This window comes from Lates calcarifer, linkage group LG1, assembly GCF_001640805.2.
Source record: "Lates calcarifer isolate ASB-BC8 linkage group LG1, TLL_Latcal_v3, whole genome shotgun sequence".
NCBI lineage: Eukaryota > Metazoa > Chordata > Actinopteri > Centropomidae > Lates > Lates calcarifer.
In genome coordinates this window covers 10,421,884-10,445,538 of record NC_066833.1, presented here as the reverse complement: position 1 = coordinate 10,445,538, position 23,655 = coordinate 10,421,884, and the positions used below count along the sequence as shown (strand labels likewise).

General features: G+C 39.8%; 1 protein-coding gene across 1 annotated transcript; it reads left to right on the top strand.

The window, feature by feature from the left end:
• The first annotated feature begins 880 nt into the window (after positions 1–880).
• mrasa (muscle RAS oncogene homolog a) lies at positions 881–15,925 on the top strand. The gene is made up of 6 exons (XM_018682289.2): positions 881–1,043; positions 7,865–8,119; positions 8,994–9,147; positions 10,339–10,438; positions 11,268–11,347; positions 12,202–15,925. Exons 2-6 carry the CDS (start codon positions 7,927–7,929, stop codon positions 12,299–12,301), a joined length of 627 nt encoding a protein of 208 aa, XP_018537805.1. The 5' UTR covers positions 881–1,043; positions 7,865–7,926; the 3' UTR covers positions 12,302–15,925.
• The last annotated feature ends 7,730 nt before the right edge of the window (positions 15,926–23,655 follow it).

Here is a 23,655-nt window from a genome sequence, read left to right as displayed (position 1 = left end):
TATATGTCTCCACTTTCCTTCTTTTCTGGTGAGTAAAAACTACATATGCCCATCCTGTATGTGAACTGTTGTTTAATATATGACATTACATGTGGGATTGTTGTTACCACATGCAGTGTTTAACATTTCACACATGAAAATCGAATGGATTTATATGAAGTAAATGTCATCCTGTGAAACAGAAGAGAGAATTAAACATGATTGTACGTGAATTTTTCACATGTAGAATTGTAGAAGGCATTTTGACATGTGATAGTACAAAAAGCACAGGTGTAAATAATATAATTAATGATGGCTGAATTCCATTTAGCTGCTTCAGCTTCAGGGTCCTGAGTTTGTGGCTGACTGGGACAGTTGAGTAGAACAGAGCCATAGTTAACGGTACTTGTTTTACCTGTGGAGATTTGTATCAGGTGGAGAAGAAAAAATGAAAAATCACATAAACTATTACTGATTTTGAAATAATGTAGGTTTATCAATAATTTAGAAGGATCAGTGATTTAACCTTAAAAACACAGCGACACTCCCCAACACACATTTTCTTTTTGCCTTTTGCCCTAATGAATCCATCTGACTCCCCCTAAATTAGGAAGGGCTAATTTGACAGGACTATCCCTTTAAAGAAGTCCGCTATGTAAGGGAACAGTCCATTTCACTAAAAAAAAAAGGGGAACTCCTTTAATGCTACGTGAGATTTCCGAATTTTACGCCGAAAAACACATTAAAAAATAAAATGGACACGGTAGTTCACAATTCCTCGTAAATGTTGATAGCATACTACACTGCTAAACAACATTTAATCGTTTTATGTCTTAACAGAAACGGTATTCACCCCCTTTGGGGCTTTTCTATTTATAGCATCAGCTGTTGCAATACAAAGATTAGCTACTCAACGTATTGTTTCGCAGATGTGGGGAGCACACTCCCATCTGCGGCGAAAGGGCGGCGGTGGTTTGAAGCCGAGAAAGAAAGAGATGAGGAGGAATAACATGTCGAAGTAAGGGGACGTTTTCTTTGTGTTAACAGCAGCGGAGCTCATATCGGTGAGTAGCTTTTCCTGCCGAGACTGAGGAGGTCGTGAATGCGTGCGTCTGTGTTCACGGACATTGAAGGCAACACCTACCGTTAATTTAAAATCCTAAACTACTCTCAGTGTATCGGCAACTTACTGTAGCTTTGCTAACTGTCACTATTTCGACTAATGACAAGGCAGCTAACAGTCAGTGGGGGGGTTGGCTGGTTTTAATTGAGAATATAAGCGACTGTAAACCGTTTGCGGAAATTCCTTTTTTTTTTTGGTGCAAACTTAGAGAGATGAAGCAACTGAAATCCGTTATTCAGGGGCGGCTACTGTCGTTTTCCATACGGCCTCTCTCTCTCTCTCTCTCTCTGTCTGTCTGTCACACACACACACACACACACACACACACACACACACTCGCAGAGACGGGCCTTGCCTCTGTGTGTCAATTTTTTTTTTTTTTTTTTTTTTTCCCGTGGGGACGAATCAAAATCACACTGCTTGTCTTTTTCTCGTCTGGTCAGAGATGAACATGAACCCGTCTGCTACATATTTCCTACCTACATATATGTGTTTTAACCGCAGTATCTTTGACAGCTGTGTACACACAGTGGTGTCCAGCTCTGAGGGAGAAATTGTGTGCAGATTTAACAGCTGGACAGAGAGAACAGAGAGATTCTTCATGTATCAAATCATAGGATGAGATCATTCAGAAGCACCAGTCTGTCCGCAGAAACACACACACACACACACACATAGACGTAGTACACATATACACACTCACTCACAGACACACAGGCTAATCACTATTAATAGCAAAGTGAAATCACCAGATAATTTGGCTGTCTGGGGACAGATCTGCCTTTATCCCTCCATCATAACTTCATGGAAATGTCAAAGCTTTCTGCTGCTGCTGCTGATGATGATGATGTTGATGGTGGTGGTGGTGGTGACGACGTTGCTTGCGAGAGTAGTGGTTGGCTGACTCTTGCATGCTCTTTCACAGTTTCCCAAAAGCTTAACTGTGAGCTTTACCCGGGGGGGAAATTACCTTTTTGGATGATTACTAGATGCTGTGTTTAAGCCTGATGTTGCTCCTTCTTAAATACTGATTCATGTGGTCTCACTTAGGTGACACTCCAGACAAGTGTGACAAAAGGTTGGCCCATATTGTAGAGAGGCAGGCTTGTGACCTGAAGGTTGCAGACTTACTTACTTGGCAGCTCTGACAAAACTGAACAGTATTTTTGTTCATTACATAAGTTGTACTTGTGAATATATATAAGTGTATGAGCTAGAACAGTCATGAGTCTGATAGGGATAAGGGATAATAATGCAGTATATCCTCAAACCCAACTGGTCCACCATTAAGGTGGAGACAGGAGCAGCCAATCCTTTGCTAAAATAGTGTCATTAAATGTAATTCAGAAGGCCTGTGATACAAAAAGAGTTACCCCATTCAGTCTTCTTTAAGTTCATTTGTCAAACTGAATGGATGTTATTCCTTGTGTAAATAAATCCTGTCAATAATTGCATGCTGCTTGACGATTCATTCAGCCATCTTGGTTTGTGGCTATAGTTTCTTTAGCCAGGCTGAAGGGTTTAGCTGAAGTGTAAGTATAAATCCAGGTATCCTTCACTTTTCTCATTTAATCTTTAGCCAAAATGCAACTGGAAAGTTGTTTTTCATGCATTTCAAATATTTAATCATTTAATCGTTCATTCAGTGTCGTTCAGTTCTGACATCATGTGGCCTGGTTGAAATTTTCAAAGAAGTAAATTATCAGAGTGAATGAATGGAAAAGTCAGAGTATGAAATGCCTTCAGCAAGTCTCAGTGTGTCAGTGAGATATTTGGATTGTGTATGAGGATTGCGTGTGAGTGGCAGCCTCATGTATAGAGAACTTTTTAAAGCAATGCTGTAGAAAAAGACGTTTAACTGTGAGGCTGGAAACTGCCAAGTTAGTCATTGGTGATGACCCATAATCATGTGATCCTCTGTAGAGCCATCTATTTAGCTATTTGCACTTTGTCCTCTCAGCCAAGTGTTGCACAGGGTGTTAAAGATCTGGGTGTGAAGTCTGTCATCACTGGAGGAAATGTGATGCAGGGCACAGCCCGTCTTTGCTCACATCATTTTCTGAAATAAGTCGACTGGAATTACCACTTTAAATCACACATTCTCTTCATGTGTTTCTGTTTCAGGCAGTTGCATGACACATGACGAGTTATTTTTCGAAACGAGTTCAAAGATATCTAAGTTTGAAGTTTGAAGACGTCTGAATACAGAGTATCATTAGCATAGCCTACTGCTACTCAAATAGTCATCGGTTTGAAACACTGTCTCAGGAAGGAAACAAGCCTGAGCAATGAGACAGTGGCTCAGATGGGCAGATTGCATCTTAATGCACACAGACTTTGTACCTGTATGAAGGAGATGCAGGAGATAAGAGGTGTTATTTTGAACAGAAAGCACCTCTGAGTAAATTTGTTGTTACCTTGGAAAGCAGGGTGACATAAAAAAAATATAGACATGCATCTGATTTTTTTACTGCATTGATAATCTGTTATCCAAAATATTAGGTTCCATTTGCCACAGTTCCTGATGCACTTTAACCCTGCTTCTACTAATAATCAAAACTGTGTTCCTCCAAAAAACAAAACAAAACAGGATTTCAACATCTGGGGAAAGAGCAGCTCGTGAAATTATAGTACACGTTTCTTAAATGTTTCATAAGCTAAACTAAAACAAAACGATTAGCTCAGCTCACAATCCAAGAAAAGGGTGGAGTTTGTCACATAACAGCAGCTTGAACCTTTAATACATTGTGTAACACCTCCTTTGAATGATCAATGAGTGTTGATATCAGTGCTACAGTACAGGCTGGGGTGTGCACCATGTCCCTCCTTATTCCTGTTCTGTGAGTTATGTTGCTGCTTTGTTCCCATGTGAAGAGGGAAGTCCCATCCTTTCCCATGGCAGCAACTAGCCACTTCTTTATGAAGACACTGTGAAGACAAATATAAGGTTCATATGTCAGTGTAAACAGATGTGCCACAAATTGAAAGCATCACTGGTTGATGCTTTCATTTGGTCTAGTTTTTGTCACAATGAGTGAAGAGAAACTTACTGTATTTCCTGGCTTTTCTTAACTGTAGAAATTAGCTTTATACATGCTTTTCAGTCCTGTTGATGTGTTGATGCAGTGTCCAGGTGTTCATATATTTGCTATGATTTGATGCCAGTGTGTTCTGGATTTAAAATGAAGTTTTCCTGATCAGTGAACATTGGGTTTGCAAAAACACTGAAAGTCAAGAATGAAGGTTATGTGTGGATAATTTTGAAAACACTATTTATGCTTCAGCTTTTCAGCCCCCTTTTAAAAGCTTGCCTCTTACATCTTAAGGCTAAAAAAATAGGGTGAGGGTTAAATCATTTCTTCCTGTTTTTGTTTGGGGCAAACAAAATTATATGTTACAACCTTAATCTCTAAGACATGCAGTCTCAGCTACTTAAACCTCAGTTTGTTCATCTCCTATTCTCTGATTCAGTGCACAAGTGCAACACTTTCGTTACTTTACCGATAACACATGATCATTTATTGACATGCCAGTTAGCATATTAATATTGCTGCTACGTAGAAGAGTTTAACCATGCCAGTGAGAGTTAACAGCCATACATGTGTTGTGCAAGATTCATCTCTCTGGTCCACAATATGTTATGAGATTGGTATTTTCCAACTTATCCCTCAAATTTCAGTGGTGTCAAAACTTTGATTCATAGACACTAGTGTAGAGACAACCTAAGTGCTATGCATGATGGTGTAAGTATGTTCTTTGCAGCCTTGGTCGGCCTGCTGAAATGTCATGGTTTGTAAAGCCATATGGACCGCCACATTGGTTAGATGACTAACGTTGATTGGACACACAGTAAAATTTCCTTTAGCAGGCCTCCACTCCCAAAGGAATCTGGTTTAAACTGGTGTCTGTGGATTATTTTAGTTTCAGAGAATGAGACCAGCGGCGTTTCAGAGAACTGTGTACCCCACCAAAGAGACTCGCAGGGGAAAATGTTGACACACCCCACAAGGTTGTGACCTGACTTGGCCTCAGCTAGGCCACGCCATGCATGACTGGTGTGAAAACCACAACTGGTGGTAGATTCTGTGATTTTATGGTGCTTCTCAAGCTGTTTTTGTTTTTCTACACAACACTGAAAATCTGTTTAAAACTGTTTTGTATCTGAAATGGAATAATGCCTTAGACACCTACTGTATTTTGCGACTTTGTGACAGCCAGCCAACTAACTGACTGAGGCTTTTTAACATCAGGAATGTGGCTTAGAAATTCTTTGCCCAACCTGGCAGGCTGACTGCTGCAGACTGACTGATTGGCTGGCTGGCTTTGGAAAGGAAGGAAACATCTTCCTTCCCTCCATTGTGCTGGGCAGGAAAGGATGGACTTTAGCCAGCTGACAGCTGTTTCCTGGTGGATGGAGGAGGAATGGGTGTGTGGGTGGGTGGGTGGTTGGTGGAAGTGTTATGCTAGTAGTGAGTGAATGTGTGTTTTTTCATCCGCTTTTGACTGTTGGTAGAGTTTAATGAAATCTATAAATTTTAGGGTTTCACAGTTAGATGGAAAAGATAAGTTTCATTTCAGATTTGTATTAACACTGTGGATGTTTTTAACCCAACCTGCAAACATGTTTTTACCACAAATCTTGTATGTAAAGCTACGATATGCAAGTTTGGAAATCAAGCAAGTGCTAGCATGAGGCTCCGCTAATTGCTCTCTGCTCTGTTATGCTCCACCCAGCCTACTCCTCTGTTGCGTACGCTGTTTAAGCTATCGCAGGAATCGCTAGCTTGCTAACCTGTGAGTCAGCCACAGCGACATCTTCCAACAGCTAATACCAGCTAACAAGTCTCCCAGTCCAGACTCTGGCTTTCTCTGATCAGGTTGTTGGCAGGGATCAGGGTCACAGAAGCCTTTGACAGCATTATTTTAAACATGTTTTAATCTTATGTCTGAAAACAGAACTGTCAAAATAATGCAGCAGGAGACATTAAATAATGAAACCGGCCAAAAACAGGAAGCAGATGGTAAAATAGTGGCGTTTACGGATCAATTCAACACCATATTGTAACATACTATCAACTTTGTCCTCATGTGACCTTGCTTCCTCTCCCTAACTCTTCTCTTTCTGATTTTTCTCACCCTCCTTCCGAGCTCTCTTCTCTTGCTCTGCTCCCATGTCTCGCTCTTTCTGTAGCTCTCTCATAGTTTTGTGGCTAACTGTGGTGCAAGCTTTTTGCCATAACATCATTACATGACGCATATTAACATGCCAACAGTCATTGTAATTAGTGATTTCACCCATAGAGTATTAATGTATCAATGCAAATACCATACAAGCTTCTTCAATGAGTTTTAAGTATGAAATGTATCTGAATCACTTGCAAATGTTGAGCCACTACTTCACTTACATAGAAAGAATACTCATCCGTTAAACCTCTCATATTGTAACAAGATAGATGTTTATTTTTGTTTTCAAAAAGCCATAATTACAAACTACATTTATCCATCTGTGTCGGAGTGGAGCCATCATGTTTCTCTGCTGGTTCTGTGGTTACAGTGGGCCAGGGAAAGGAGACATCATTAGCCTGGTTTCTGCTACTACTGTAAAAACAGGCTCACCAAGGCTTTGCTTTAGACACATTTCCATACAGATGCAATGCCCATGCTTTAAGTGACTGTGAAGAGAGCTGGCTGTGTGGGCAAAGTGCAAGTAGTTGTCTAAACAACAGGACAATAAGGTTACAGGAAGTCATCCAACCAGGTTTATTGTGGCAGCTGCTTCTATTTCATTCTGTCTTTCCTTTCATTCTGTTTACAAAAACATAAAAATGTCCATATCTTCTTGAGTATGCTGCATTTCTTGTAGTTGTTTCACAATAAAAGCTTTACGCGGTTTACCAGCGTGAAGCTTTTAATAAGAAGAAGCGTTAGGTTTGCATTTGTAGTATCTGAAGACAGCGCATTCATCTCCAATGTACACTGTTGGAAAATGGTGAGACTCATAAGAACAGGAGTATATCATGTGGTACAGAACTCCAAACCAGACAGACTCTTATGTTACACTGAAGCTACTAAACCTCTTTTAAAACAGTGCTTCCTCTTTTAACGCCTGCATGGCTGCGCTCTAATCAGTTTAGAGCAATGATACAGCTCATCTGCATTGCTGTACAGAAGCAGGACCGTTACGTTGTTATTCTCCTGCTTTGAGGCTACAGTAGAAGTGCATATGATCACAGGCTGGTACACCACAGTAATGCTAAGGGGCTGCTGGAAAAAGACAGCATCAGTGGTGTAATTTCTGCACATCTTGCATAAGTACTCAAGTCAATACAAGGGTGCGCAAAGGATGCAGCTCCAATAATGGCTCTCTAAGACTATAATACAGGGACTAGAAGACACAAACTTCTCTGGGAAACACAACTTCTTTGTTGAAACGAAAAGTCAACTGTGGCACTTTAACTTTTAACTTTAATTGCATTTCTTTGTTGGGTGCAACATAGAATCTAAATCACTGATACGCAGCGATGAAAACATGTGTTTAGGTGTTGAACTCTTGTCTTTTGCCATCTCCTTTTCTATTTTTTCTACCTTATAGCTGTGGTCTATTATCTCCATGGTGATGAAAAAGCAGCTGCAACAAAATGCTTAACACCTCTCTCTCTTGTTCTCTCTCCTTCTCTGTCTGTTGTCCCTCCCATCTCTATTGTTAATCTCTTTGTCTCTCTCTCTCTCTCTCTCTCTTTCTTGGTCCTCCATTTCATCCAGGTGTGTCTCATCAGCCACCTACTAGCCTACTTCCCACCTTTACCACCACTGTTGAGGTAGCCATGGCAACCAGTGCTGTGCCAAGTGACAACCTGCCAACGTACAAGCTGGTGGTGGTGGGGGATGGTGGTGTCGGCAAGAGCGCCCTCACCATCCAATTCTTCCAGAAGATCTTTGTGCCAGACTATGATCCCACGATAGAGGACTCATATCTAAAACACACAGAAATAGATGGACAGTGGGCAATACTGGATGGTGAGTAGAAGAGTATGTGTGTGTGAAATTCAACCAAACAGATGTCCATGCACATCTGCTATTTATTATTATTTGATAAAACATGTCCGTCTTTGACCAATGAGTGAATATTTGTTGCTGTTTTCCTACACTGAGCTAGCTATGAAATGGCAACTAACAGTAAGTAACAAAAGAATTAATGACATTTGGAAAAAAGCACTGCTATGGTTGTTGCATGTGGGAGAAATTATGTATCCTTCCCCCTATAAAGTATTTAATTTACGCTTGAACCAAATAAAATTCTGGAAAGAATTGGAAAAGCATTTTAAAAAGATCAATTTTACAGTTTATGGGAAAGTGTTTTTGTGTAAACCTGATAACTATTGACAGCCTTTGCCAAGGCCTGAAAATTGTTCAGACACAATACTTACACTAACAATAGTAGCTAACGGTGGCACTTAAGGAAGAATTCCCAGGTTACAGGGTCACCAAAATCATCCACAAGTGTGCTTCTCTTAGGATCATGGAAGTACGTGGGTGGAGATGATCACTCAAAACAAAAAAATCCCTGTTCTGAAAGTTTACTTGCACAAAAACAGGTCTCCATTAGCAAAGTTGCACACATCTCATTGTGCAATGATTACTACAAACTGGGTCAGTTTATAGTTGTTAGTAAATAAATGTAATAAAGCTTTTAGTTAGGAGGAGTTCAATGGTTAAAAATTAGAATAACTTGGACTCTTTCTCACAGGTTTGATGCAGTTGATAAGTACCTGTTAAGTTTAAAGAAGTGTGTATAGGATGCATTAAGAAATAAATAAAGAGTACTGTTTTTTCTACCCACTTGCAGCTGTGTGATGTAAAACAATACATTTGTGTCCCTCCATCTACCCAGTGCTGGACACAGCCGGCCAGGAGGAGTTCAGTGCGATGAGGGAGCAGTATATGAGGACAGGAGACGGGTTCCTCATTGTCTTCTCTGTGACAGACAAGGCCAGTTTTGAACATGTTGACCGATTCCATCAACTCATACTACGGGTCAAAGACAGGTAATTCATGCATAACAACTTTAAAGTCATCTTTTGATTGCTACAGATGTGAAATATGCTCTGACATCTGCTGAGCTTCCCCTTTCTGTTTAAGGAACATTTTTTTTTCTCCCTTTTTTAAACTACCTGTGTCTTATTTTGTTTTTCTTTCTAGCTTTATCGATTTTTTAACAAGGTAATTTCTGTGATCTAGGAACACTGCAGCATCACTGAAGTGAGTGTGCTTGGGCAAGTCAATCATCAGAGAAGTTGTGGCTAAATAAACATGAAGTCTGTCCCAGTGATCTTAACCAGATTATAGGAAATGAAAACAGAAGAAGAAAATGCACCTAAATGCCCAGTACAATCAGCCATGCATTGAAAATCTCAGGGTGTGGAGCTATGGTTACTGTAGTAAACAAAAACGATCATACCAGGAAGCCAAAGTTACCAAAAAAGGAAGTAGCTCTCCCAGATGTAATTGACATTTACAATATAAACTGATCTTCTGATCACTAATATATATTTTTTTTAATTCCATTTTTGTGATTGTGCTGGCTCAAATTGGACCCAGTAAGAAATTACTTTAAGACCCAGTGAGCTGCATCATATCATCATCTGATGTGGTCTGATTTGACAATGCTCGTGACCCTTTTAGGGACAAATGAGCCACGCACTTTAAAATTCAAATTATACTGCAGATCATTTATCGTTACAGAATACCAAACTCTGCTGCCTCAGTCAGCAACAGTTTCAGTTTTGTTGACTCAGCAGAAATGGCACGAAGCAGTAGCGTTGTCTTATCTGTCAGGATAAGCATGATTAAGAACGAGGATCTCCTCCTTGCTTGACCCTCCTAAAGCTGCAGAGCAGTTGAGCAGAACATCAGATTTGTTTCCAAAACTCTCTTTTTTTAATTGTTGTGTCGTGAAAGTCAGTTGTGAGAGGAGAGAGGTATCTGTTCTCTGACAGTGACTGACAACAGCCAATAAAGGTGATCTTGAGATGGAACAAAAATAGAAGCTAGAACTCCGCAAGCTGCTGTCCATATTTGGTGGTGCTGTTCTACAGCGCACTTCTTCTGTGCAACATTTAAGTGTTACAGAAATGTGATGCCTCAACTGTTACCCATGCTGTTCTCTTTCTGTTTCCTTTAAAACCAGTGCAAGTGGTGCCTGAAGTTGTACCTGTCACTTTTCCTTTTCCTCTCAGGGAGGCCTTCCCCATGGTGTTGGTGGCAAACAAAGTGGACCTGGTCCATCTGAGAAAGGTCACCACTGATCAGGGCCAAGAGATGGCTGCAAAACATAATGTAAGTAGCAAACTTTTCTTTAAGCACTTGTTCTTGACTTATTGGTAACTTCCTGTGGAATTTTTTAAAAAATGTGCTCATCTTTAACCAAGTTTAGTAACAGAGTACGCTCCAGAGAGGTGTGTCCTGAGGTCAGGATAAAACTCAAACTGAAATCAACATATAACCTAAAACTTTAATTTGGCTTCCACAGCTCGACCATTTAAAAGTATTCGCTCCAAGATGCACACACATAAGCACTCAGTGTTACCCCTGTAGCTAACAAAAATCTTAAGAACACCTCGATGATACAAGCTGTGCTCACTGTAATCTGCAAAGCACATCTCTTCCTTACAGCATGCACCAATCACACTCATCTGAGAGAACTATTCTTTACACAAGGCCCGGCGTCAGGAAGCACATAAACTTTAAAAGGGAAAGGTGAACTGTTGTGGAAAGACGACTGCTCTCATGGCTTGAGAATGTTCCCCAAGTGAAGAGAAGACCTGAACCCACTCTATTATCTGAGTATTAACTGCTGCTGAGCTTGGTCAATTACAGCAAACTGTGCCACTCACACATGCTGGTTTTTCTGATTTCCAGAGATGCGACTTCTCGGAAATGTATTTGTCATGCTGTTTTTTTTCCCTTTTCTCTTGGATTCAAGGGCCACTTTTTCTTTTTGCAAATTGCAGTGTTCATATGGAGCCTGTAAATTCCTATAATTTAGTGCTTGTTGTTCAACCAAGTTGGTCTTGTTTTATGTCATTGACCTGTAAGTTAAGTTAACAAATAATACCACTCTAATACCACATGCTCCTATTTCTAATATTTCTGCTTGCTTCTTCAGATAACTTATATTGAAACCAGTGCTAAGGATCCTCCAATGAACGTGGACAAAGCCTTTCACGAGCTCGTCCGTGTTATAAGGTATCTCCTGGTTCCTTTCTGTTATTTCAATGAGATAAAGACCTTCAGATCTTCTTGAGAAATAATGTTAGACAGATTCACTTGCAGTAGTGAATGTTAAACTGTTCCTTTTCCCCTTACTTCCAGTGTGTATTTCACTCATTTAGAGGTTAGAAGCACTGAGAGAGAGTTACACTGGTGTGTGAGGGTAGTGAAATTGTTTTAAGGAAGAGTGGAAAAAGAACGAAAAATCCCAGAGCTATTTCCTGTCTTGACACACACATGTAATTTCTGAAGAATTTGGTTTATGTCCATGCTTTCTATGTGGTCATATCCTGTTTTAAGGCCTTCTCATGTTGCAAGAGCCAATAAGCAATAAGTAGTCGTGTCGTGGTGCTTTAGGACTCAGATACAGAGCAGTAGAGGACTGCTGTGTTCATCTCTGTGTATATATAAAAAGAAAATCAACCACAGAGTAGTGGAGAGTCCTCATTGTGCGTATGCCAACTGACTCATGAGGAAACGCTTTTCTTCTTTCATCATGTAGTAAAACTGAGGGGCGGATTGATGAATCAACATTACCCTCTTGTGGTCAGACTGTAGAAAGCCAGTTCTAGAGGAAGTGAAATGAGAACACAGTGATTGCTTTTTTCACTAATGCATCAGCTATGCAGACATCTTTTTTTTTTGTTGTTTTTTATTTGGATAAATCTGCTATTACTATATATACTCATAATAAACTGAACATTATGAGCCAAAATGATACCTAGGGCTGGGTTTTTATATTCTCAGGTGCCAGAAAAAGCTAGTAAGTGGACCTTGAGTCAAGATTATTTAGTCAAAATGTTTCTGCTTTGTTGTCTCCTCACCCACAGACAACAGGTCCCAGAGCGAAACCAGAAGAAGAAAAAGAAGATGAAGTGGAGAGCAGAACGTTCCACAGGTTCCCACAGGTTCCACTGCACCATATTGTGACCTCCATCGTCCTCTTTATAATTCTTACACACTTCTTCTTACATACACCCACATGCACACCCACGTACCTTTGGATGTCAGGGAACTCCCCAGCAGTGGTTAGCTACTGGAGCACAAAAGGGTGGGGGGGCTGTCAGTGAGTGGCCAGAAGGATCCAAAGGGACAGTGAATCAGCAATGTTGGATTGATGTCCCCTCAGCCCTTCACGATGCCTTGAAATGAGTGCTATGTCTCCTCAATTTATGGCCGCCCCCTTCGAAGATATTTCGACCCCTCCCATCTGTATTTAAGAACTGTGTCACTGAACAGTTTCTCAATCAAGTGTAATTTTTGAATCTATTATCAAACGTGGCACAAGAGGACAGATTGAGGAGAAACAACAGATATCAGAATCACCTTGATGCTGGAACTTTTGTCTTCTTGATAAAGGGAAGGAAATAGGAGGCACTGACTCAAAATGGCGCCTCACGTTTTATGGACCTCCAACAACCAACTGGTCGTCACCTGTCTGTCCTCACACTCCTACAGTTTCTTGGAGAAAAGCACCCGTGTGATCTCTAGATACGTTGTCTTTGGTTGTCTGTGTTCTCTCTTTGTAGAGTGGACATAGTGCGATGAACATGCGATTGGTGACAGTGATTTTTTTTTTCGTAGTGGAAATAGATGTCGTGTGGTGTTGTCGACGAGTGAACTGCCCAGTTCTGTGAGTATGGCGTGTACCTCGTGGTCATGTGACGCTCTGGCTTTGAGGTGTCAGTTGTGAGAGGGACGGAAAGACGTGTCGTAGCAAGTGGAAGAGATGTGACGCTGATGATGCTGAGAAAATGTGTCGTATCGGTTGACAGGTGATTGATATGGCCATATCAACTTTTTGAATACGTAGTTAAATATTGTAATTGTAAAGGAGAGCGGGATTGGTCGGTGTATGTGGTTACATTTTATTGTAAACGTTAACAGGGTTCTTATCAACACTGTCAGCAGCCATGTTTACAGACACTCTTATAAAGGATTATTTTCCCGTGAAAACAGAACAGAACAGTATATCAGAGCCACTTTACATCCAGTATTTGAAAAGAATTATTTAGGTTGCCTTTTCAGTCATTTTCAATGGCATGATGTGTGCAGTCTTCATCAGTGCTGTATGAGCAACAGCCCTGGTTTTTATTTTTCATTTTTAGTCTTAAAAGAATATTTAACACAAGTTACTTTCCATGTTTTTTTTGTATCTAAAAATAGAGAAAATTACAATTATATTTGTGATATAAAATGTCTAATTATAGGTGGCAATGTAAGCAAATTCAATGCTGTTTTACAAATGATCTGTAGGAAACAGAGCAGATGAGATATAATGAGAGCTTCACGTTTCAGAGCTGAAACAGGCTGGAGAAGCTGATTTGCACTGGCCACTAACCAAAATAATGTGATGTCACTTTATTTCAATCTAGGGGCTTTTTAGACTGCACCACTGAATTCAGGATGAAAGATGCTCAGTAAAGGACAATATTAAGGATATATATACTGTAGCCTTGCGAGTACATTAGAGTTAGAAGGCCTTCCTGAACAGGCAGATGGGATTCTCCTAGGGCTTAAAGCCATGTTAACTTAGCTGCAGACTATGTTCAGTTGTAGGAAAACCCTCACACTCAAAGCAACAAAACATTCAGTGTATTAGTGTCTGTAGATTGATAGGAATGTACAATTTAATAACCTATGAAATGGCTTGTACTGTTAACGCACTAAAGTTTCGGTGGACAACTTTTTTTGTCTGGATGAATACCGTCTCTTGAAGGAATACATTTTTGCACTTTTAATACAATTTCTGACTTTCCTATTGGCATGTTGTTTTCTGTTCAAATCTGTAAGTGAAATGAAAGGCACAGTCAAAATGATTTGAATGTAAAATCAAATAACAAAACAAGCAAATAGGCAATTAGCGTTGTAGCCCTGTGTGCCTGTGAATGCCTGTTGCCTTGGCGATGATTGTGACGAAGTTTAAACTGAATCATTTGAAAGGTATTGAAAGAAAAGTTCCATATTACTCCATTTTGAATTTTAAGAAGGTTGAGTATAAAAAATCTCATATATTGAATGCCATACAACTTCACCTCAGCATGAAAGTGGAAATCAACCTCAGCAACAGATGGAATATAGTATTTACCTGCATCTTCTGTTAAAGGGACTTCACAGAGAGTTTCCAGAGAGGGACAGAAAACATTGAAGTACTGATCATAGAGCAATGAAGCAACAGACTCTGGACTGAGGGAGAGGAAAAAAGTTAAAAAAAAAAAAAAAAAAGAATGTGATGAAAATGTTGCATCATGTATGTTTGATACCATTTTGTATTATTGATATGAATTATTGATATGATTCTTGCAAAGTGTTTTTTAAACAACTGAATAATTTATTACTGTCTATGTTACCTCAGCGTGTCCCAGACCTGAACAAAAAAAAAGAAAAAAAAATCTAAACCTTGTATTTTTCTCTTTTTTTGTTTGTGTTTTTCCTTTGAGACTCTCAGTGGGTCAAAGGCCCCCATATGAAGAGACTCGTCATGTGTTGTGGACCAAGATGAAGAGTCTGAATTTTGTCCAGAGCTTAAAAAAAAGCATTAGGATGTCTGCTTTATCGGAGCTCATGTGGACAGTGAAAACATAATCACACAAGGGTCAAAACAAGAAAGGTTTGTCGTCCAACTTTAAACGCGTCATTGTCCAGTGAAATAGTTCAACTTGTTGGGAAATGCACTTTGTTGCTGTCTTGCTAAGAGTTAAATGAGAGGATTGATACCACTATTTTACCTGTATGCTAATATGAAGCTACAGCCTTAGCTTTAAGACTACAAATAAGTGGAAACAGCTAGCCTGGCTCTGTCTGAAAGGTAACAAGATCAGCCAGCCAGCACCTTTAAAACTGCTTAATTTGTATGTTGTGTCTCAATTGTTTAATCCACACAAGTTTTGGTTTTACATTTGTTTATCCCCTGGATTATTTCTCACCTTTGGACAGAGGCAAGCGCACAGCTTCTCCCCTGTTTCCAGACTTTATGCTAAACTACAATAACCAGCTGCTGGTTCAAGCTAAATATTTTCCACACAGACATGACAGTGGTTTCAATCCTCTCATCTAACTCTTAGCAAGAAAGCAAATAAGCACACTTCCCGAACTATTCCTGGAAGCAGACCATGTTTTTGCTACCTTTCACAGAACAGTCATGATGGCTGGTACAAATAAACCTGCTGATATATTGCATGGTTTTATATATCACAAATTACTCGACCCTGGATTATATGTGAGCTAAATTGAGCACTTTTGTTTTCAGTGATTGGAGACGTAGCATTCTTTGTCAAACGGACAGCAAATATTGTTGAAGTTACGCAACTGATTTGAGTTGTGAATATCCTGAAACTGTCAGTATGCAAAGGGCCGAGTAAACGACGACGACAAAACACAAAAAAATCAACATTTGGAGTTTTCACACCAGTTGTGTAACGTGTTTTTGGACAGGTCTGTTGTGTTCTAACTGGCTGTGTCAGACTGAGGAGCTAGACGAGGCACAAACAAACTTTGGCCTTTTTATCTAGCCTCAGGGTTCGATTATATTTCAATAAAAAAAAGAAAAACTACTATTATGACTTTATACGTGTGACTTCTTTATTTTCAGTTGTTTGTTTGTTTGTAGATGTACGTGGCATTCAAATTCAGAGCCACACGCTAACTGTGATCAGGGCTGTGTTCAACCGTCACGGTGAACATGGCTTCTACACGTGTTTTGAGAGCCAACTTGTTTACTCAGCAGAAGCTCCCCCTCATTAATCTTCAGAGCCGTCAAGGCCCATTGAGTTCAACACTGAGAGAATGCTGAAAGCTCCATATTGCCTCATTGATTTCAACCCCTCGGGAAAGTGAGGCACAGAACAGGTACTGCATCTCTGCTATTGATTTATATTCATGTTCCTCTCAAAGTGGAATTGGTAGAGAGAGGTGCGAAGCACGAGGGACAAGAGAGCTACAAGATGGCCTTGAGGGTTATTAAGCAAACGGCTATGATTTCTAACCTCTCCAGTGGTGAATCAAGAGAAACCATGTCAGCTTCAAAGACCTTCACTTTGTCAGGAAAGTTACCTGCACTTGTAGTGCAGCATATGCAGCATCACTTAGGTCCAGCAGAGACAAACCAGAGTCCTTTTAAAAAACTAGATGTAGACAAAAATCAGACACATTTTGTCTCTATCCCTCAGGTTCTTTGGTATCTCTTAGTGCTATTCAGGGGTCTCACCACTGGGGGTCAGCACTTTACTGATTACTCATCCTCTCTTCTCTTGGGTAGTAGGAGATGTCCAAATACAAACGTTTGTGCTTCAGATCAAAGTCACAAGAGACGTGACAAAGATGACTGAGGATGAAGGAGGAGGAGTTAAAAACCTACTTCAAAGAATCTGAATGTCTAAAACAATCGTTTTGTACATTAGATAAAAAACAAACTGACAAATGTTCAGTAGGTGTTATAGCTCGGTATTTTTAATACACAAGCCTCATTTAACTGGAAAAAATCAGCATGCAAAAAGACCTGTTCAACAGAAGCAAAATGTGTAGCGTAATAAATATATTTTGACAGGACACAGAGACTAACTAACATTTTATGATGCACACAAGCAACAAGGTGTTTGTGTAGCAAATGACTGGTGTCGTTCCTCAGCTGTCACCATCTGTGTGTGACCCCCTCACTGCCACCACACATCACATCACTGTTATGGCCTGTGAAATCAGTGGGTAGCTGGTAAAAGCTCATGTCCCCCACTATCATGTCACCGTTCTCCCAGTCTCCTACAGCACTTCTGCATTTCAAAAACATGGCTCACACATGATACACACTTCATGTTCACCATCATGCAGACACTTCCTTTTCTCAGCTTTCACATTAATCACACTTACTTCATACCTTGCTCTGTATATACCATCGATCTGCCTTTAATTATGTAGCTGCCTGATTCTGGTGTGTGGACTGCACTCTTGTACAATCACTCACAAGCTGTCTGGACTTGTTTGGGCGGCCTTATCAAGAGCAGGACCTCACCATTAACTACAGCTGTATTGCACTGCACATCCATTATACTGCTGCAACCACTCTGTCTTTGTTTTCAAAGCCATTTCAAAGGAACTTTGTCCCAGTTTTTAGGGTCACACAGCAGAAGATTCATGCTGGTCAACGGGCGATTCATCAGCCCCTGTGTATTGATGCTAAAACGTACGGAGGAAGAGAGAAATTGTTTTGAAGATGACCTCACAATTGAAAACAGGAAAGAAAGTCAAGTACTGTCTTCTGTGTGAGTGAACTTGTACAGACTGATCGAATGTGCAGTAAGATGGCAGACAGAAACTCTGCTTTTTCTTTAAACTCTGCTTTTTAGTCAAAAAATACAAAAATATGACTGCAGCTGCTTTGGCAGCAAGAAAACTGTGAAATGTTTCACGACCGGCTCTGTTCTCCTCCATTGTTTCTAGCTCTGTGTCATAGTTAATAATAGCTCGATTAGCATGATTACACAAAGCACTGTCAGTGCAAATGGCAGATGTAACATGTCACTTTAAGTGATGGCCAAATTGTAGTGATTTCTGTCTCAGAAATCCCAGGGAAAGAGAATAAAGGGGACGAGAGAGAGAGAGAGAGAGAGGCAGGATGGAGATGTGACTCTACAATCCTTGAGGGAAATGGCAGCAATGATAAAAATGAGTGACGTACAAGGAGGAATGAAAGGTGAACATGTGAGCGGGACAGAAAGACCGGTCACTTCATTCAACAATCAGTCAACCCTTAAGTTGTCCCTGTGATGTGTGTCTCTGCCAGATGTTATTGTAATCCCTGGCCCCTACCACTCATCAGCCTTTCAAATAGTTCAGCTATCTCTCTAGTTTGTGTGTGTGTGTTTTCTTTTTTCTATTTGATATATGTAAGAGATGTAGCAATAGTCGTGTCTCTGCAGCTTTAATGAGCTTTCATATTTTTTTACGCTTCAACTCTTTATTCAGCGAGCCATGCAACAGCATGGCTGTGTGTATAAGCACAGTGGTGCTTTGAGCTAAAAGCTAACATCAGCATGCTATCACACACTCTGAATAACATTTATAACGTGCTGATACAAGTGGGTCCATCATCTTAACATCACGGGGGAGGTAGGGGTAATTTAACTCATTGTTACAGGCAGGAATTTAGTGAAACTGCAGGATGTGGACGTCCTCGCAGTGATGGTGACACTCAGGGAAAAATCTGGATTTACTGTGTCCTCTGGGAACAATGTGAGTCTATGGTTAGAAAATCTGCTCATGTTTACTGATGGTCACTGTCACAAAATAACAATTCTAGCAGTATTAATAAAAAACTTTCCTAACACTGCTATCAGTTCAGGAGAACAACAAGCTCTCAGACAAACACAGATTACTGATCACGTTTTGAAATGTATAATAAACGTTTTATAATCCCATCAGTCTGACTGAGTGAGACAGCTGAGCCGCAGTGTTAAGACATGAGAGACAGACGAGGAGAGTGAGACAGACTTTGGCCAACTCATTTTCTGGTGTGGTGACAGCGGACAGACTGGATCTGTCTGGGACCAACAGAAGACTGAGCTGAGACAGTCATTCAAATGAAATGACAGACTCTGGAGAAATTAATTAACTTTCTAATAAAAAGCTTTTCCTTTTTCACTACAGTCAGGATTTTCTATCAGCTGTGAATAATACTGTGAATACTTCTTTGTGGGATCTATCGATTGCTTGTGTTGCTCTTTTTGTGGTAATTTTTTTCTTCAACACACACACAGTATCTATTTAAGCAGGGGAGAAAAGGCTACTGCTGGAACCTCTGCAGCGAAAAGGGTGTTGGCTTCTGAACAGAAACTATATTCTCTGTCACTTTATCAGTGTTGCTGTGAATATAAAGTGTACACATAGAGACAATGGATCTATATCTGACAAAGATTGATGGTTTTAACTGAGATGTTGCACAGAGGAAACACCTGAGGCAGCGAAATCTTTAATTGTGCTGGAGCCACAACTAAATGCTTTATGTTGAGACCTCAGCTTTGCTCATTAGGGCATGGTGCAGGAAACACGCTGAATTAATTTGTATGTATGCCAATGTCTGCTACTGAAACAATCCCATATTGCAATGTATCACGTTTTGTAGAAATTAGAGTTTGAAGGTTAAAGTTGATCTTCGCTAGATACATGAGTGAAGTGTGGACACAGAAGTCCAGATCTTGAAACGTAAATAGAAAGTAATCTGTATTATAACTTGATTTTAATACTGCACATGTACACGGTAAAATACATTTACTCATTCATATTTTTACAACATCCTTTAAGTTCTGTTCTTCCGTTTTTAACAAGTTGATATTTCTGCAGATGCAAATATAATCCTGTGCAGTATTTTTAGCTCCTCTCTGTTCAGCTGTTACATCATGATTTGTCACAAACCTTGGTGGAAAAGGTAAGGAGAAGAAATTATCCATTTTATGTCATTTAAAGGTTTAGGTTAAAAGGTTTTCTTCCACCACCGGTATTACTGACATGCAGTCATGTCTAATCACTGACTTTATTGTCTGTGGTCACATTAGAGAAAATAGAAATCCACCCAGGAGGTTTGAATGATTGACGTACTTCCCAGACTCAGCAGAACCTTTACTTTACATCACAGTGGGGAGCCATCGGTGCTACGCTGTCCATCAAAGGCAGGCAGGCAAATGTGCAATGAGAAGTCTGTTCCCTGTAGGAACATAACAGCGGGTTTGAAATCCTAGATTCAGGTGTAACAACAGTAAAGTAAAAAACTTGAGAAAAGCCTGAAGTGAATATAAATGATGCCATTCCTGCTAAGTGCATCTTGTTTCAAAGCTTGGTTGTTTGGCTGCCTTTGAGGGTAATGCATTTTAATTAGATATTTTTTATTTTTTTTTTTAGCAGGAAATAAAAAGATTCATGCTGGAAAAATAACAAGCCTAAGGGCTAATGAAATTGAACTTCTAACTGGAGAGGCATGGTCCAAATACTGGGCTGTCAGGATAACTGCGGTATTTTTGAATCTTATTTTCTCATGTTTTTGGGTGTAAATCATTGATAAGGACAAAAATTTGGAATGTGCCATATTGAGCAAAAACTATGTGCCTGGCAGCTGCAGACAGCTGCTGCAGTTTAATCCAACTGGGTATTTGTCTGCGTCAAAATAAGTCCACTAAAGTGCTTGTTTTTGCCACTGACAGGCTCACTGAATGCTGCTACCAGACATTTTGTGTTGGTGTGTGACTTTCAGCAGTTGAAGAAGCATTCAGATCCTTTGCATGCATAACAGCACCACACAATAACTCAAACAAACTGATTAATTAAAGGCTACAGCTCCTGTGTTCTGCTTATAAATGTAATGTTTTGTTCTGGTAGAGGTATATCTTGATGTTTCTGGATCTTGCTCTTTAATAAAAAGGACTGTCTCTGTAGGAATTATATGTTGTCAGACACTTAAAATGACAACTGGAGTCTGTCAGTGACAAAAACAAGCACACTGTATTAGTGGATGTACTTTGACATGGGCAGTTTCCCACTCGATTACACTGCAGCAGCTGTTTGCAGTTGCACTGTTTCTGCTCAGTGCTGCACTGATTTCAAAGATTTTTGTCCTCATCAGTCATTTCCAACAAAAAATGAGAAAATAAGGAATGAAAATACCAGAGTTACTTTTTTTTCTCTCACAGATGTTTCAGTTAGTGACTTTTCTGATGAAAACCAAACGTGGTATTTAAGAAACAACCAGCAGATGATAAATGCAGTTTAAAAATGTTAGAATTGCTAGAGAGCAAGGTCATTAACTCAGTGGAAAAACTTCCTGTATTACAAGTCAACCTTTAGAGAGCGTGTGTGAGGGGTTGTGTGAGGTTGGTATGTTTAGATATTTGTGTTTCTATGGGGAGGGAAATATAATTTGTGACACTGAAGGAAAAAAAAATGAAAAGGACAAGAAATGAAAAAAATCTATAGGATGTGGAGTGGGAGGGAGTGTGACTGATGAGTCCCCTATAGTCAGCAGAGGGAGGGGGGATTGTGGGACACGGGAGCCCAGGAGGAGAGAGAAAAAATCAGTGATTTCATACCACCAGGGTCTGATGGGAACGCTGTGCCAGGTAACGTGGAAGTAGATGTCAGGAATGTTGTGTGTGCAGTCAGAGCATGACTTAACGTGTAGATACTAAAGAAATGTGGTAAGTCTGGACCAAGTTGGGAGGTGAAGCCACACTATTTCTCTGAAAGATGTGTCCTTAATTTAAAAAATCTCAGGTATTCCAGGTGGGGGTGAAAATTGAAAAGTGAAAGTCTGCATTTTATAATCTTGTGAAGTTTCCATCACGCTGTCAGAGTTGTTGCTGTTGTACAAGATTCATAACACGGATAATGTTTGCTGAATTGGCTGAGAAATCTGTAATCTGAATGTTGTTGTACAAGGTTTGTTTTATAAGACGGATTTAGATGTCCATTTAGATATATAGTGGAGTTAGTTTGGAAGAAATGATTGCAAACATACACTCACTCACTCAATTACTTGATCCAACCTCTTCCTGAAATCAGTCAGTGTCAAAGTTTGATGAGAAATTTGTCAACACCTTGTGGAATGACGAGACGAGGAGCCACAGCAGATGAGATCAGAGTATTGTTAGTGATCTATGTTCTCTCTCTCCTCCTGCATGTCTGTCTGTCTGTCTGTCTGTAATTTGTCTCATGGCCTGCAAATTATTTATGTGGTGAAAATCCTCATTACAGGGATATTAACTTTGTGGTTGTCAGATGAAGTCTTTCAACATCCTGAAGTGTTAACTTATACTGTACAACTAAAACACAGCCTTTTCTCTTTCACAGCTTTTTCTGCGACTGTCTGTCTTTGACAATTAAATCTCGACAGAGTGCTGTCCGTAAGACAGACAACTTCCCTGGTGTAAAACAATGTGATTCATTTTCTGTCCTCAGTATTTGCAAAAACAAACAAAAAAAAAACTTTTGGCAAAACTTGTCGCTTTTGTCCACGGTGAACTTCATTTTCCTCCCACACAGCAGCACACTGATGTAACTTTCACTCATTATACTGAAATATCTGTCACATATGGTTTCACTGGAGAGATTCACTCCCATGTTAATGAACTGAAGTTTTCACAGATGTTTTAAATTATCAGTTGTGTCCTCCTGGTTTAGCTCTGCCTTTTTTTCCCACCATAACCTAAAGAACTTCGTTAAAACTTTCATCTCTCACACTCACTCAGCAAAACTCAAAGTGGTTCCATTAAACTGATTATATGAAGATATTCTGCTGCATGCAGTAACATGGATGCTAAAAGTCACTGGCAACCAACCAATTAGTACAAGGTAAAGTTCACTCAGTATTGTGTGGGCACTACATTCACCCAGCCAATTTTTAATCCAGGGATTTCATGCACAATTTTTGGTGTGGGTTTGTTTTTCGTGCCCTGAAATCTACAGGTTGCTGTTTTCTAAGGCAAAAGTAAAAAAAAAAAAAAAAAGCAACATATTCTTTCCTGCTGCACTGTTTTAGCAGTTGGCATTTCAGAGACTACTGTAGCATCTTTTCTGACAGTGCTAAAACATTAGACGGGTGGTTTGAGTTGACCTCAGAGGTCTGCTGCTAATGTCAACTTTTAAAACGTCAATAATCCGCGCTGAGATTTATTGGTTTAATTCTTGTTTTGCCACTAGTACTGTCTCACCACCACTATGTGCTGTTGTTTGACTTTTTGTTCAAGCTGTTGGAGCCATTTAGGGACCACTGTGTCCATCCACAACACACTGAAATCTGGCAGCATTTCTGTCCATGTCAACATTTAAAGCATGTTATTTTTTGCTGCTTTTTCTCCATTCATGACAGTATTGTGGACAAAGTCAGAGCTTGTTTGGTGAAGGATTTCTATAAAAGGAAATATCCACAGTGTGGTAAACATACACCTTGAATCTCTACTCTTTTTCTTTTTTTTTTTGAGTGTGTTCTTCCTGTTCATTGAAGGTTACTTTCAGCAAATTCACCTGTAAATGCTACAGTCTCCTTTCCTATAGCATGTGGGTAGATATGTGTGATACATTAATCACTACAGCTTTTATCGTAATTCATGCTGCCCATGTAACAAAGCTAAAAGCAGACCATACTGATGTTGAGTGGTGGGAGGTAAAACATATACATGAACTGAACGGTCATAATAAAACAATGGGACGCATCAGACTGGACGCTTTTTGTAGTCATGGAAACAGCGAGGTACACCGGCCTGCATTCATTTCCATAATTTTAACATCATTGTATTTAGATGAGTGAG

What these genes read in the sequence shown, in the direction of transcription:
- mrasa (XM_018682289.2), top strand. Translation starts at nt 7,927, where the DNA reads ATGGCAACCAGTGCTGTGCCAAGTGACAACCTGCCAACGTACAAGCTG. An exon ending in ACAGTGGGCAATACTGGATG is followed by an intron (nt 8,120 to 8,993) that starts GTGAGTAGAAGA and finishes CCATCTACCCAG; the next exon opens with TGCTGGACACAGCCGGCCAG. An exon ending in GAGCTCGTCCGTGTTATAAG is followed by an intron (nt 11,348 to 12,201) that starts GTATCTCCTGGT and finishes CCTCACCCACAG; the next exon opens with ACAACAGGTCCCAGAGCGAA.